This window comes from Lemur catta, chromosome 6 (genome assembly GCF_020740605.2).
Source record: "Lemur catta isolate mLemCat1 chromosome 6, mLemCat1.pri, whole genome shotgun sequence".
In the NCBI taxonomy this organism is placed as follows: Eukaryota; Metazoa; Chordata; class Mammalia; order Primates; family Lemuridae; genus Lemur; species Lemur catta.
The window spans coordinates 43,025,019-43,041,057 of record NC_059133.1 but is presented as its reverse complement, the minus strand read 5'-3'; the positions used below and the strand labels follow the sequence as shown (position 1 = coordinate 43,041,057).

Here is a 16,039-nt window from a genome sequence, read left to right as displayed (position 1 = left end):
GGAGTCAGCCTGGCTCATTCCCAGCTCCTTGAACTCATTTCTCTCTAAAGACCTTGGCACTTTGTTTTTTCACATAGTATTTTTCCCCTTAGTTACATTCATGTCTCTGCTAAAATATCTCATCTGAGAAGCCTTTTCTCTGACCACTCTTTTCCTAAATGGCCTTGTATATGTATCAGCACTATTACCTCTATCCTCTAAATTGTTTCTCTGCTTTTTGAAAATCATAGCATGAATCACTACCTGAAAGCACATGTTCACTAATTGTTTATTATCCTGTCCACATCACTAGAATTTAAGCTTTAACAAAGGCAGCGACTATCTAGTTTACAGCCATGTTCTTAGAACCTGTAATAATGCTTAGGAATTAGTAGGCTCTCAGTGAGTGTTTGCTGAAGAGAGGGAAGGAATGGAGTTGATATTGAAAAATAACAAAATTATCTGCAGATGATATGATTACCTGAAAACTCAAAAATCATTTTAAATACTTCTACAAGAAAAAGCAAATGTACATAAATGTATCAAGTTTTTAGGTAGCAACAATAACCTGACAAAGTTAAATGTAAATAAATCAGAGTGTACTCTAAAGAAATTGGAAATAAATGTTAAATCATTTGAAGAGAACTTTCTAAAACCTCTTAAACTCATTGAGATTCACATGATGTTCAACCTCAGTATTTGAAAGATAAAGCCTAATCATAAAAGAATGGTAAAATGATATGTCTACATAATGTATATTAAATTTTAATGTAGCTAGAAAAATTACAAAATGTTTAGTCTCAGAAATGGTAATAATAATAATCCAAACAGTAAGAAAATATTATTTTATTCCTACCATAATAGCAAGGATTTTTTTTTTAAAAAGTAGAATAGCCTACTTTTGTGTTTGTGAGGGAGCAATTGAGGCGATTGCGGTGGAAGTGTAATTAATAGTCAGTAGAAAACAGGTTAGCAATACACATTAAAAGCCTTTAAAATGTAAACATTTCTCAAATCAATCATATGTCATTCTATAAATTTGTGCTTTGAAGCTAAACAGAAATTCAGACAATATGAAGATATTTATTATTGGACTTTTTAAAATAAAAATTTGACTCTTAAGTGTTTAATGCTAAGGAATTAAATTCATTGACTATTATACTATTTTTTAAAATGTTCTTTGTGTAAGCATAAGAATATTTGAATGAAAATTACTTGAAATACCTAGTAAACTTACATTTTATTGTTATCTGATTCATCAGCTGCTGGGTCCTATGACTTACTATTTTATTTTTCTGCCTGCCCCCTTCCCTTGCCCCTTTCCTCTTTCATTCTTTTTAATTTATTATCTTCTCATTGTCTTTCTTTTTTGTGCCTGTTTGCTGGATTTCATTCTGATTTCAATAATTCCATTTCTTAATCACCCTGGTTTTAGTTTTAAAATGCTCTTCACATTCTATCTAGATCTAGAACTCTGTGTGCATGAACATGTTTTCTTCATTTCCCTTTGTCTTTTTCTTTTTGTAGATATGATATAGTCCAAAATTATAATTCATTTTTTGTTTTTGTCCTGAAATAACAGGATGCTAGGAATCATGTTATCACCATACCTTTAAGTATATTGTACAATGACATTTTAAAACTTAAATATGTTTTTCATTTTTAAATTGCTATTGTCATCAAGGAATTTTTATTTAACAAAATTTTGTTACATTCCCTTGCAACAGTTTGTTGATTTTCTTGACATTCTGTATATTAAAGGATAAAGGGGCTTTTTGGTGGGTGAGGGAAATAACTAGAATTGCATTAGTATTTATTCTGGTTCCTTCTTGGTTTTTATTGTTGTTGATGTTTGACTGCAATGTATATTGTAGTAGATTTGTAGGACATGTGGGAGACATATAATTATTATGATTTTAGACTGGGAGATTAGGTGACATTTAATCTTTTTTTCTACCTTTTGCTCTTCTTAAGAATACAAATTCTATACCTTATTTTACTTGGAATTTTTGAAGACAAATTTTTTTCTTTAGTTTCTTGGGCAAAACGCTATGTAAATTTAGGATATTGTTTAGTAAATTTCCCAAAGTCTGAATGCCCTTCTTTCAGCTGTTAAATGAGAGTTCTGCACTAAGAGGAACATTAGATTTTTAGCTGCTGCTACCATTTGTTGAGCACTTACTATGTGCCATATCTTATCTCATTTAACCTTCATTTCAATTCTGTGAAGTAGGTAGTGTATTTCTATTTTACAAGAAGGAAACTGAGGCTCAGCTATTTCATAGGTAAGTGGGTGAAACCAAGATTCAAACTCAGATTATTTTCTGACTCCAAAGCTCTGAGCTTGTTCTGTTTTATGCTGTATTCCCTACTGTAATGTGCCTCTTGATGTGAAGTTTTAAATTTTCTAAGAAATTCACTTTTATGTTACTAACTCTCAGCATTTAAAAATATGTAAATTGTTTTCTGTTAACAGTAGTTATTGTTATTCCAGAGTGTATTTCTTGTGTACTTTCTGTGCACTTATAAATAGCTTATCTGTCGGAATAACATTTCTTCATTGTGATAAATCCACTTGTAGCACTGATTTATTTCATGAAATAGGCTTTCAGACTTTAAAAATATACATCCTTAAGGATAGATTTTTTTAAATAAATTAGATATTTGCATTTTGATACATTTTGAGGCAATAATTTTAATATCTGTATAGCTGATCAGTGCTTATTTTACATGAATATGTTGAAAGTTATAAACTCTTAAATTTAACTTTAAACTACTTTCACATTTCTGTAGAGCAGTGTTTACTAACCTTCATGTAGTGGCACATAGAGAAAATGATATTTAATGTTACACAGTATGGTAAGTAAATCAATCTAATGCTTTTGATCTCAAATAATTGGCTTAGAGAGCCACTACCTCCCCTCCCTACTTCCATCCTCCCCCCATTTTTGAGAGAGCTGATGTCTTGGCATACCTGTAGCTCATTTCTAGATGTATAATCTTTGAAGTAGAATAAAATGTCTGTTGTTTGGAGTTGAGTATTCAATAAACAAATTTCTGAGATGAGTAAGGTTTTAAGTGGTCCTTTCTAAAATGTTCGCATTATGGATCATTCTAAGTTGTACACTCATACTGACCAACATCTTGTATTTGGAGCCTTTAGAAACAACTGTACTCTTTCATTTATAGTTTATAATGACCGAAAATCATGATTTTTAAGTATTTAATGTAAACATTTTACCTTCTGTCACCAACTAAAGCTTTATTACATATTATACATATCCTTTGATCTTGTTCTTGCAATTTGGAAATGAACCTTTAATATGCTTATAAAATATTTCCAGTTAATGCAGTAATAACTATAGTACCTAAGAAAATAATTTGATCGGGTATTTTTTGATCTGTTGGGTTGTACTTGGTAAAGAATATATAGTTTGAATGTTACTTTAATTTTCTAGATTGTACACCTGGGTTAGAGGAGGAATATAAGATTTGATGCTTTTTAGAAAATTCATTGCTATATTATAAGTACTGCTGTTTTTGGAGTGGTGTGTAACTCAGTTGTTACCTTAGGAGAGCTGAATGTGTATCATTGTTTTAAAACAGACTATTGTATTTAAAAAATGTGAACTTTAGATTAATTAAATCAACTTTGAATATTGACATGAAAATTACATGAAATGAATATTGTAAAACCTACATTGTTTAAAGTTTCTCTTCCTAGTTTTTCTAATCATGGTCAATGTCAGCATGATTTTCCTTCCCTGAAAACCACAGAGCATCCTCTGATAGTTCTCTCTTTTGTGATTTATACTCATCTCTTTTCCCCTTTATCCCAACTAGTTCAACAGGACATAAAATACAGTGTTACTTCTACCATCAGAATGCCTCTCACTTGGTCTCACTTTTGTCGTAGTTTAGTATTTCATCATTTCCTATTTTTACCCATTTCTGCTATTAGCATTGTCTTCCCAAAGTACATTTTTATCATGTCATTTCCTTGCTTAATATTATTTTTTTAATTTTTTCTGTCTCTCTTTTTTTTTTTTTTCAATATTTTGTTTTTGTTGAGACAGGGTCTCGCCATGTTGCCCAAGCTGGTCTTGAACTTCGGGCGTCAAGCAGTCCTCCTGTCCTGGCCTCCCAAAGTGCTGGGATTACAGGCATTAGTCACTCTGCCCAGCCTGTTTTTTCTCCTTATTGCTATAGTTGGTAGCCATCTGTGTATGACATTAAGAAGCCCCTTTACGATCTGACCCCACCATATTCTTTTTATTTCCTATTCTTCTGTGCCCCAGTAGGAGTGAGCTTTATCTCCTTTCCTATTGCCCTATTATAGAGTCTCCACTATTTCTTATGTTTTCTAATCATGTCACTAACTTTTATTACATTTATATTCACTGCATATTCTTGGCCTGGAAGACATCTCCTCTGAACCCACATCAAATGTTACCACTTTACAAAGTATTCTTGATACCTCAACCTTGTGTAGAATTATCTTCCTCCATTGATGCTTTATACTTCTTTTAGAGCATTTACCACACTGTGCTTTAGAATATAATGAGTTGTATAATTCATTCTTTCCTCACTAAATTGTAAGCTCCTTGATGATATGGCCATGTCTTATTTAATTAAGGTGTTTTGATGATTGTCTAAGACAAGAAATGCCCACACACACAAACACATTTTCATTTACCCAGCTTAACTATTTTGTGTATAGCAATGCCATACTCATTTGTATGAGGAAATATAAAAATATATTGTGTTCCATGAATATAGCATACCTTCAGACAATTTATATTTTACTTGGAAAAAAGACATTGATGCAGTAAATTCAGAGGCATTGTACAAGTGCCATGAAATTCATATCACTCACTAACAAACTATATAAATTATATACCATGTGTATATATTTTTGTATTTTTGTTTACTTGTTCATTGCTGTTATATCATCTCTCCATTTATTATATGGATATGTGTATATTTGTTGGGTTTTTCTACCCATTTGATACACATCAATTATTTGTATATAAAAATCAGGAAATATCCTTATCAGCTATAAAATTTTTGTATTTAGGCAGTAAACTGAATTTAGAATTTAGCTTAATATATTTTCTAAGAGTAATTTCACTTATAAATTTATAGTGCTAACTTTGTGAGATATTGTCTTTGTTTCTAGTTAGCCTACTTTTTTAAGTGCAGTAATAATACTGCTATAGTTTAATGTAACTTTAAAAAAACTTACTAGTATTAAAAATTAATTCCATTTGTAGTTTGGTTTTATCCAATTGTAATAATCTCTTAAAAACATGGAATTTATGATGTAGTGTTTATGTTTTTCTGGAGAATGAAAAATATGGGTTAGATTTTTACATTTATGGTATGTTGTGCAGATATGTAAAGTGTAAATATAATGTTCTGTGTTCTTTCTTTATGCTCTAATATAATTAATTTGTTTTTAGATGCTGGCATCACCATCTACATCAGGTCAGCTGTCTCAGTTTGGGGCAAGTTTATACGGGCAACAAAGTAAGAATTTTGTATTCATTTTGGGATACTTTGTTTAAAGAGAAAAATAAGTACCAAATAAAGAACAACTAATGCTGCCCTTGTGGGTTTATTAGGAGATTTAAAAGGAAAGATACTTAATTTTCAGAGTTTTCTTTATTTTACTTACATAGCAAAACCATATTATTTCAGGCCTTACTAATTCTAAATTTGTTATTACTTGGATATAGCATAGATTGAAATTTATTTCAGCATCTTTTGTATCTCTATGTTCTTTTGCAATATTTTTGGAGAAGAATTTGCTAAACAAACTAAAAGCAGACATTCTCTGTGTTTTCAATTAAAGGAAGTTAAAAGATTATTTTTGTTTGGTTGGTTGGGTAGATTTTGTGTGTGCGTGTGTATATGTATGTATATGTGTTTTGATGTGTTTATTAATGTAAGCCCATTACTTAGTAGCAGTTTGTGAAATGTTCTTTGTTTAGCAAATATTTCTTCTTTTGCTTTGGCTCAGTCTGGGTATGGAATGTAGATTTTTGACTCATAGTTCAATGCTTTTTCCATTATAAAAGATTCTTTTTTTAAAGTATTGTAATACTTTTAAAGCGCTTAGCACAGTGCCTAGCGCATAGTAAGTGCTCAATAAATGTTAGCTATTATTATCACATAAAATTTGTATAAAACTCTAAGTTCTAAAATATATTTATATTTTTAAAATTAATTTTCCAAACTGTTACATTTTAATTATGTTTTATCAGCTCTTTAATGTCAGAGATCTGTTGATCTCTCATTTCTATTAATGGAAGGAGGGAGTTAAAAGTTTTATAAAGTCCCATCAAAGACTATAGGATAATTGAGTAACTGGAGGAGACATCTGATGACTATCTTAATCAGCTTCAAAGAAAAATCAGTCATTTGAATTGGAACTCTTTCCCAGCATAATGAAAAGCAAAGTTTTGATAGGATAGTTTGTCATACCACTTCACCCTTCAAATTGATTCTGAAATTTAGTGGGAGGATGAAATTTATTTTGTATGTAAGCATAGTTTCTATCTACTATTTTCTGTCTATCTTTTGTGGCTGTCCTCTTTTGATATGGAACACAATTTTCTTAATATAGAATTAGTAAAATTTGTTAATTTCTTTTTTATATCAGCAGTTTTCCTTTAAATAGGAAGACATATTTTGAAAGCTTATTACATAAAAAAATATTTATCCACCTATGTTTATCCTAGTTGTTGAGGGAATATTATCAGCTAGTAATTTATTCTGATTAGCCTGTGTTTTAGCATGGCTTTTACCCGTCTGATAATCCTTATCATGGAAGTATCTAGCTACTTTAAAGCTACCTCTTATTTTTATAGAACAACTGCAAATAACTTATTTTATCTTTTTAAAGCCCACAGTTTATCAAAGCAGAAAGTAGATATGAAATGGAGAAAAATATTTGAGAAACTTAAGGTTATTTTATAAAGGAGAATGGCAATGATTATAATCAGCTATCTGGACATTTAAGAATCTGATCTAATTTTTTTAATCTGAAAATGTGAAATTGTAACTGGGCTAAGATATGGAATGGGTTAGGCTTGAAATACAGTTACATGTTTGGTAGGATAGACATTTATTGACTTCTCAATTTGTATAAATCACTGTGTTTATTGTTAAGGATATACAAAGATTAATATAAGCAAAAGTATTTTGAGGTACTTATTAGTTTTAAAAGAAGCCATGTATGACAAACATTTCCTGTTGGTGTTCAGTATATTAATGACTATATTCCTATAACATTGGTGAAGCAACATAAACCCTTTTAAACTTACATTGTAAGTATTAGCCTATGGAGAAATTGAACCTTAGATAAACTGGAACTGAAATGTTTTAGGTCAGGGTGTAATTATTCCTTTCCAGAGTATAAATCTAGAAGCTGCAACTAGTGGAAAAAGACAGAGCCTGGGTTGCCAGTCTCTGCTAGGACAGACCCAAGGGGGCCAAATAGGTCATTTAGCTAGTAGGTAGTCTTAATGAATACCTTGTCAGACAGGAGAACACAAGCTGTCATGTGGGGCTTGAGGGTTAAAATTTTAATAGTTTAACTAAGTCAGAATGGTAAAATTTGAGGGACTGACTTTAAAGATAGAGAGAAAAGGAATTAATAGGTGAGAGTAGATTAGAAATATTATTCTGATGGCAATTGATTATAATTTGCACATTGGGATTGATACAGTTAAAAAGTTGTTTTTCCTCCCAAGTGCACTGAGAACCACTATTAACTCTGTATTCAGATTGGCAAAGTTCAGTAAGCATTTGGGCCGTTAAAAAGTGAGGTCTGGCTGGGCACAGTTGTTCACACCTGTAATCCTAGCTGAGGCTGAAGAGGGTGAGACAGGAGGATCACTTGAGGCCAGGAACTTGAGACCAGCCTGGGAAACATAGCAAGACCCTGTCTCTTCAAAAAAATTTTTTTAAAAATTAGCCAGGTGTGGTGGTGCGCAGCTACTTGGGAGGCTGAAGTGGGAGTATCACTTGAGCCCAGGAGTTTGAGGTTACAGTGTGGTATGATTGTGCCATGCCACTCCAGCCTGGGCAACAGAGTGAGAACCTGTCTCTTATTTAAAAAAATAAAAAAGGTGAGGTCTATCTGTTTTGTGTTCTTGATGGTTAGAAAGGTTAGAGAGAGGAGGTGGAGAAGGAAGAGTACCCTCTCCAGAACTAAGTCTCACTGAGGTTAAACAAGGAAGGAAATTCCTCCTGGAATGGATATAGAACTGCGTAAAGCTACAGTTTGCTAGATTTATATAGAAGTGATTGTGTAGCATGTGAGGTACCCAGTAAATGCTGGACTAGGGTGCTTGTATGATCTCAGGTTCTAGTATAGTATGTTTATATCCAAATATCTAAATAACTTTTTATCTAAGTGTTCATGTGAATACTGTACACAAAATGATAACTATAGAAACCAGTGAATGTACTCTTTGTGTTCAAGTTGCATGATCTCTACTTGATGTCTTTGAGTGTATGCCTAAGATTTTAGATACATTAAATCCTCACTTAACGTCATCATAGGTTTTTGAAAACTGCAACTTTAAGCAAAACTATGTATAACAAAACCAATTTTTTTGTTCTCATCAACATTGTAACGAAATGATGTTGAGCAAAATTGTTTGAGGAGCTTCTGTACATCATTTTGTTTAAAATCACAGTTTCCAAAAACCTATCGACAACATTAAGTGAGGATACCTTATAGGTTTAAAGAACTCATGGGTTCCCTGAAGTGGTCTATGGGATTGGAATGAACAGGGAGCCAGGAATTAAGTTCTCCTGACTAGTCAATGCATTGAAATTAAGTGGTGGTATAATTGGAGTAACCTTTTCATAATTACCAATAGGAGTTAGAGCCTTGTAGTATTGGAGAAAAAGGAAATTACCATTTACTGAGTGCTTCCTATGTGCATGTTATCTTACGGGCACATGGGTTAACTAGCTGTCTGTATGAATCCATTATATACTTTTGTATCTGAATACTCAAAGGACTTAGGCTCTAGTTGGAAGAGGAAATAAATCTTTCTGGGATCTGGACTCCTGACTTGGGAACAGGAGCACAGTCTCATGCTTCCGACAGACAGTTCTCTGGCCTCCTGTTTTATAAACACTTGTGTGAAAGCTACTTGCTTCATGGAGAACCAGAGCATGGATGGGGTGGTTCAAAGTGATACTGTTGACTATGTAAATAGGCAAATGATGTTTTAATTGCTTTAGGAAATTATAGGGCCATTTAACAGATACTAAATACTTAGTGCTGAGTGCTTGGGATTTCTTGCTCTGAAGAAGCACGTGCTATAGTTGGGAAAGGTAAGAGATATTTATATATAAAATACTAAGTAACAGCTGATGATGCTAATACATAGATTAAAAGGTATCATGCTTTGAAATGAAAAACGCAGTAAACTACAGTGGTACAGGAAAACTTCAAAAAGGAGGTAGTAATTGAGGTTGACAGATATTTATTGTGTGCCTACCATATGTATTATGGCATGCTAGATACTGCAGTGTTGTGGTAGAAGAGATCATTTTCTTTTAAGCCATCTCTCTACAGTGTACCTACTGCTATGGTGGTGTTGCGTTTATTTATTGCCTGTCTTCATTGCCTTTGTATCCTCAGTACTTTGCACCTGACAAACATTCAATGAATGTTGATCGAATGCATGTTGAATAAGATATGATCCTTACATATAATCTAGTAGGATAAGTACACAAATGATTTTACTACAAAGTAGAGTAAGAAATTCAGAGTTTTCTGGGTATGTCAAAAGTAGGAATTTATCATCTACCTTGGAGAATGATCAGAAAAAGATTCACAGATAAGTCTCATTGGAGATTGGCATTGAAGAGACTGGGAGTAACGTTTGCTTTAGCAGTGGGAACAACATCCACAGCATGGGGTAGATTTGGGAGTGGCCTACTTTATCAAAGCAAGAGGGGAGCCTGTTAAGCTATTTCATTGATTTCAGCCAAGAAGACAATATTCATGTTTCTGTGGCCTATATCTCAAGATCTTTGCTACTTCCCAAGTAGACATGTTTCACCAGGAAAAAAAAAAAGCTAATATTGAATATTGAGTATTTATTGTGTCAGATGGTACTTTATATGCATTAATTCATTTAATCTTCACAAGAATTCCATGAGAGATTAAGGAGCTTGCCCAAGGTTATACAGATACTAAGTAGAGCCAGGATTACATTACCATGTGAAGGTGAGTTGAAAACAGCAGTGTCTTTGAAACCTGAATGCTATGACTCCAGGGCCATTTGCACATATTAGAAACTATCAAGAGTTAAATCCACAGGCACCAAGAGTCTTTTGGACTAAGACATTGTGATAGGATTTATTCATTCACCATGTATTTATTGAGTGCCTACCACAAGTGAGGTATTATTCTAATATATAAGTAAGAATATGGCAAATAGCAAGGTTCTTGCTTTTATAGAGCTTACTTTTTAATGGAGGAAGACAGAATAAACATACAAGCAATAAATAAATCATATAATTCTGGTAGTAAGTATTATAAAAATTAAGTCAGGTTAATAAGGTGAATGGATGGGATTAGTATTTTACGTGGAGCAGGCAAAGAGGCTATCTCTGAGGAGGTAATATTTCAGTGGAAACCTGGATGTTGAGGGGAAGTGCTTGGAAAGATCTAGGGGAGAGCTTTTCAAATACAGGCAAGAGTAAGCACAGAAATTCTAAGTCACAAGAATGTTAGAATGAAGTCAGTGTGCCAAAGGACGGGTGAGAAGCCCAGAGTAATGAATAAAGAAGAGTTTAAGATTAATGAAGTATTAGGTGTCAGATCATGGAAAGTCTACTTGTAAAGATTTGGTAAAGTATTTGGATTTATTCTAAGTTTAATGAGAAAGATTTTAAGATATAATTTCATTTTTAGAAGATGACTTTGCTGTATAGAAAATGGACTGGATGAAGTAGGAATGAGTGATGAGAGAGAGAGAGAGACAGAGAGAGACACACCCTTACTACTGTAGTAGTCCAGGCAAGAAAATAGAGTGATTTGGACTAGTGGTAGAGGTTTTGAGAAATGGTCAGATTTGGGATATTTTGGAGATAAGTTAATATGACTTGATGATGTGGGATGTGAAAGGGATCACGGATGACTTCTAAGGTTTGAGACCTGCATTATTTTGTGAATGAGTGCTACTAATCTATAACAAAAATTTTGGTTGAGGAAGAGTATGGAGGATACTTGAGAGGGCTACACAGCTGTTCCACAGGTAAAGATTCTGTGTGGCTCCTGTAAAGATCCAGTCAGATGCTGTCTGGGATTCTCAACTGGTTCTAACTTAGTAGCAACTTCTCATAGTTGGCAGATGTTGAAGCCACTTGGCTGCATCCATGTTTCTTGTCTCATACATTCTTTGCACCTAAGAAGGCAGACCCACTCCTCCTCCAGGTGTATAACTTGTCCTCATTTTCATGTATCTTGTCATTCTCTCAGACTGAACTGTGTAACATTTAAACTCACCTCACTCCCCACCACTACCATCACCAAATACCTGGCTAAATTTCATATATTATTTAATTCATGTATTAGCTCCTGTCTCCTCCAGGAAACCTTTTCTGATCCCAGACCTTTTCTGTTCCTAAGGCTGAATAAGTGGTTTCTTCTCCATGCACTCAGACACATGGTATATACTGCTTACAGACACCTTGAGCATAACACTTATTTGTTTATTTTTAAATAGTCTTTTGTATCTCTATAGAACAAGAGAAGGGAACGTATTTTTGGTGGGAATTATATTAGTAGTAAAGGTACAGGGGCAGATTTGGGGAGGGGAATGGGGAAAGAAGGAAACAGATTATAAATCAAATATATAGTATATAAACAAAGTAAAATGTCAGTTAAGGTTAGAAAATACCATTTGGGTCCTGACAGAGAATTTTAAAGACTACACTGTGATTGCATTTAATACTATAGAACAGTGGTTCTCAACCTTAGCTGCACCCCTGAAAACACCTGGGGAATTTTTAAAATCTCACTGCCCTTAAATCACCCCAAATCACAATTTCTGGAGATGAGACCCAGACATTAAAGTTTCCTGGATGATGTAAAAGTTAGCAACTACCATAAAATGTAGAAAGTGATACTGGTTGCAAAAGGGCATTTAAATAAGAGTCAAGAAATTAGATTATTATCTTTTTGCTTCATTACTTGTGATCTTGGGCAAGTCACTTAATGTTTGGTTGTGAGTTCATATGTAACCTAGTTGGATGAACTCTGGAGTCTTTTCTATTCCTAAAATCGTTTGAATTTAATGAAGGAAATTGTGTAAGGAAATAAATTACAGGGAAGATTAACCAGCTAAGTGCAAAACAGGTTGAAACAGGTTGTAGATAAAAAGACATTGAGACATTTAGCATGATTGTCCTTTTTTTTTTTTTTTTTTTTTTTTGAGACAGAGTCTCACTTTGTTACCCGGGCTAGAGTGAGTGCCGTGGCATCAGCCTAGCTCACAGCAACCTCAAACTCCTGGGCTTAAGCGATCCTACTGCCTCAGCCTCCCGAGTAGCTGGGACTACAGGCATGAGCCACCATGCCCGGCTAATTTTTTTGTATATATATTTTTAGTTGGCCAGATAATTTCTTTCTATTTTTAGTAGAGACGGGGTCTCACTCTTGCTCAGGCTGGTCTCGAACTCCTGACCTCGAGCGATCCACCCGCCTCGGCCTCCCAGAGCTAGGATTACAGGCGTGAGCCACCGCGCCCGGCCTGATTGTCCTTTTTTAGTGTGGGCATTATGAGTTCCTAGTGGAAGTTGGTTGCTTTGGGAATGGAAAAGGGGACACTTTAAGCCTTCTTGCATTAATTAGAAATTCCCCTCCCTTCAATAAAGATTTTTAGGAGACTTAAGTATGAGTATTCAGAGATTTGGTTGCTATGATTTTATTTATTTCATATAACATGTATTGTTTATCTCTAGCAAAAGATTAAAGAAAGGATGGCACATCTTGCCATAAGTATTTAAGGGATGTGCTTTTAATCATTTTGTGCAATGGAAATAATTCGTGGAATAATTTCTTAGATCATATTCTTTGAGGATTCTGAAAAATGATCAATAAAGAATTTGTTTTATTTGACTGTTTAGTGCCCTGCCAAATAAGAGGTAGAAATCTGTTTAGAATATGTCCATATAATCTTTCTACTGTCATACTATTCTTTATTATCAATTGTCAAATTAAAAGAAAATTTTGATTCAGAATTACAGCTTTTTCAAATGTTTTTTGTTTGTTCTTTTATTCCTTGTCTGTAAAAAGGGGAATGATGAATACCTTCTCTATAGGATCGTTATAAGAAGGAAATAAGATGAAGTAGCCTGGTGCTTGTCTGATAGGTGTTCAATAAATTTTAATTCTGTCCTTTTAGTAACTGCTCATACACAAGCTCATTTATACGTATATGTATTTTCACCTGTTTTAGTTATTTAATGCCAAAAAAATTCTCTGAATTCTTTCCTTTTTTTCTTTTCTTCTTCTTTTTTTTCTTTTTAGTTTATATGTCTTATTCTTGGCATCGTATTTTAGAAATGATTTTCTGTGGTTGTTTCTAATTATATTAGTTAAAAGATTAAATATTTTCTTCTCCTAACCCTATTTAGTTGTAATAGTTTGACTAAAGCAACTCAAATTTAAGGACTTAGTATATTTTGTTTCCTAAAAATTAACATTTGTGTGTTCCTAATTCAGTGCTGTTAATTCCTTATGTTTTAAAAAAATTCAGTTTTTAAATTAAAATAACTTGATTTTTAAGTATTCGAGAATTAATGATCCAAGTTGAAATGATGCACTTCTCTTGTTTTTGATCTTTTCATAGCTAGTTCAACAAAATGAAACTTAGCTTTTTGAATGTATTAGCTGTTTTTATGAAGAAGATAATTTTGAAGGCAAAAATTAAACAAATATTTATTCTATACTGTCTTCCTCCACTTTTAACGTTATAAATTAATTCAGGTATGCCAATCCCTAATTGACTAAATAGACTTACCCATTCCTTCTCCAAAATTATTTTTGTTAATGTTCAGATAGTCTCTAAATTCAAATATTTCTGAAATTATGTATTTTTGTAACACAGCATAGAATAATATGTATATGGGGAATTGAAATGGTCAGATCTTACTGAGTTTTTTTGGTAGGGCTTATTGATTATTACAAAGGGGCTAAAAACAGTACTAGATTTTTAGAAAGTGTATGTTTGTATATAGTGCTGAATGTGTAGAGAGAGTGAAAAGGAAAGGAAAAGGAAAATTAGAGGAAAGAAAACTGACAGGTATAAAGATGAGAGAGAAAGAAAATGGAGGGAAGAGAGCAAGAAATAGAGATTTAGAAAAAAGTTTGAAGAGAAGGAAACATTCAAAAGAGAGAAAGGAGGAGAAAAAATAGATGAGAGGTGTTGCAATTCAGTAAAGCACTCCACAAGGGTGCTAATCAAGAGTTTCACTGGGCTTCTGTAGTGCTACCGTTAATGAACACTAGGAGTTCAGAGATCTGAATTCTAGTCTTGGTTCTTTGTGTCACCTTGGCGAAGTCAGTTAACTTATCTGAGGCTCAGATTCCTTTTCTGTAAAATTAGAGCATTGGATTAGGTGATCTTTAAGATCCCTTCTGGCTCTAAAATTGTATAATATTTCTTGGTGGTCAGTAACTGTGGGAAATAGATTCCCATGGGAAATTTACAGCTATAGCTAACTTTATAGCTTATTTGGGGAGTAGACTGTAAGCTCCCTGAGGATAGGGCCCTTTTTTATCTTGTTCACTGCTGTATCCCCAGCAGCTAGCACAGTGTTTGTCACATAGTAGGTACTAAATAAATGTTTGTTGAATGAGTGACATGAAAAGTATCATTTTGATGGTTCATTATGGAAGCACCTAGTGGGCCTAGAGGAAAACTGGTATGTTTGAGGAAAAAGACTGATTTCTTCTGAAAAAGTCTAATAGGCTGATTTTTAGTCTCTTCTTCTTCCCTATTTTGTCTCAGATTCGAAGAAAGTTGCTGCAGCTAGTGGCATTCTCATGTTCTCAAAACTTACATAATAACTAGACATACATATAATGATTAAACCAACATATAATTTAGGGTAGTTCCCTTCAGATTTCTTAAGGAAATGCAGAACCAAGCTAGGGTCTTCATGGAACATGAGTGAAACAAGTACACATAGAATATATTAGCTATATTGAATTGGATTCATTGGCTTTATCCAGTTGAGAGGCAAAGTTAGGCTGCCAGTTGAGTTCTGAGATTGCTAGATTCCAGATACGTATCAGTGAAATATTTGTGATCCACTGCTATCCCTAGGTTAGAAAGTTATGCCATAAGCGAAAAATTCCTAGCCCTAAAGTCATCTACTTACTGATTAGCTCTCCGTGTATCTTACTGCTTTTATTTAGCCTCTGGTTTAGAATAAGCTTGGTTGACCTATGTGCCATTGCTTACCAGAGTACGAAAAAAAGTGCTAAAAAATGTGGGTCAGGAAGAGGGAGGAAAGGAGGCATTCATAGACAGATACAATGACAACATAAATGACTGCTGTACATCTTTACTTTGAAGGATAAAAGGTGAAAAAATAGATCATTAGCTATCTGTCCATAGTAATTATTCTGGATCATTAAGAAAATAATTTACATTTCGTATTATCTGAATAAAAAGGAAGTATGTCATACATTTTTGAAATAAGTTTATCCAAATTGGTTAATTTTTTTAATGTTTTGTATCTGAATGGTAAACCCTCAGTAGTCTTAAAAAAATATACCTACTAGAACATGTCCATCCCCATATCAGGCTTCAGGAGCACTATCTAAATACAAGGTTACTATATTTTGAAATATTTTTAATGTTTGAAAATTTTGTCTGTTATAGCTATATCAGATGAGTTTTTTAATAGTTGCTGGCATTTTATGTTGGGTTTATAAAAATTGTAATGTTGAGAAATATATATAAATAGAACAGAGACTTTTTCTAAAATGCATTTTAAAAGGACAATATAAAAA

The 16,039-nt window shown here is 33.3% G+C and overlaps 1 protein-coding gene across 5 annotated transcripts in view; it reads left to right on the top strand.

The window, feature by feature from the left end:
• CNOT2 (CCR4-NOT transcription complex subunit 2) overlaps positions 1 to 16,039 on the top strand; it is a 100,170-nt gene that overhangs the window by 59,816 nt on the left and 24,315 nt on the right. For all 5 annotated transcript variants that reach the window (XM_045553369.1, XM_045553370.1, XM_045553372.1 and 2 more), the window contains one exon: positions 5,442 to 5,508. In XM_045553369.1, coding sequence (XP_045409325.1) covers positions 5,442 to 5,508 — 67 coding nt within the window. The remainder of the gene's footprint in view (positions 1 to 5,441; positions 5,509 to 16,039) is intronic.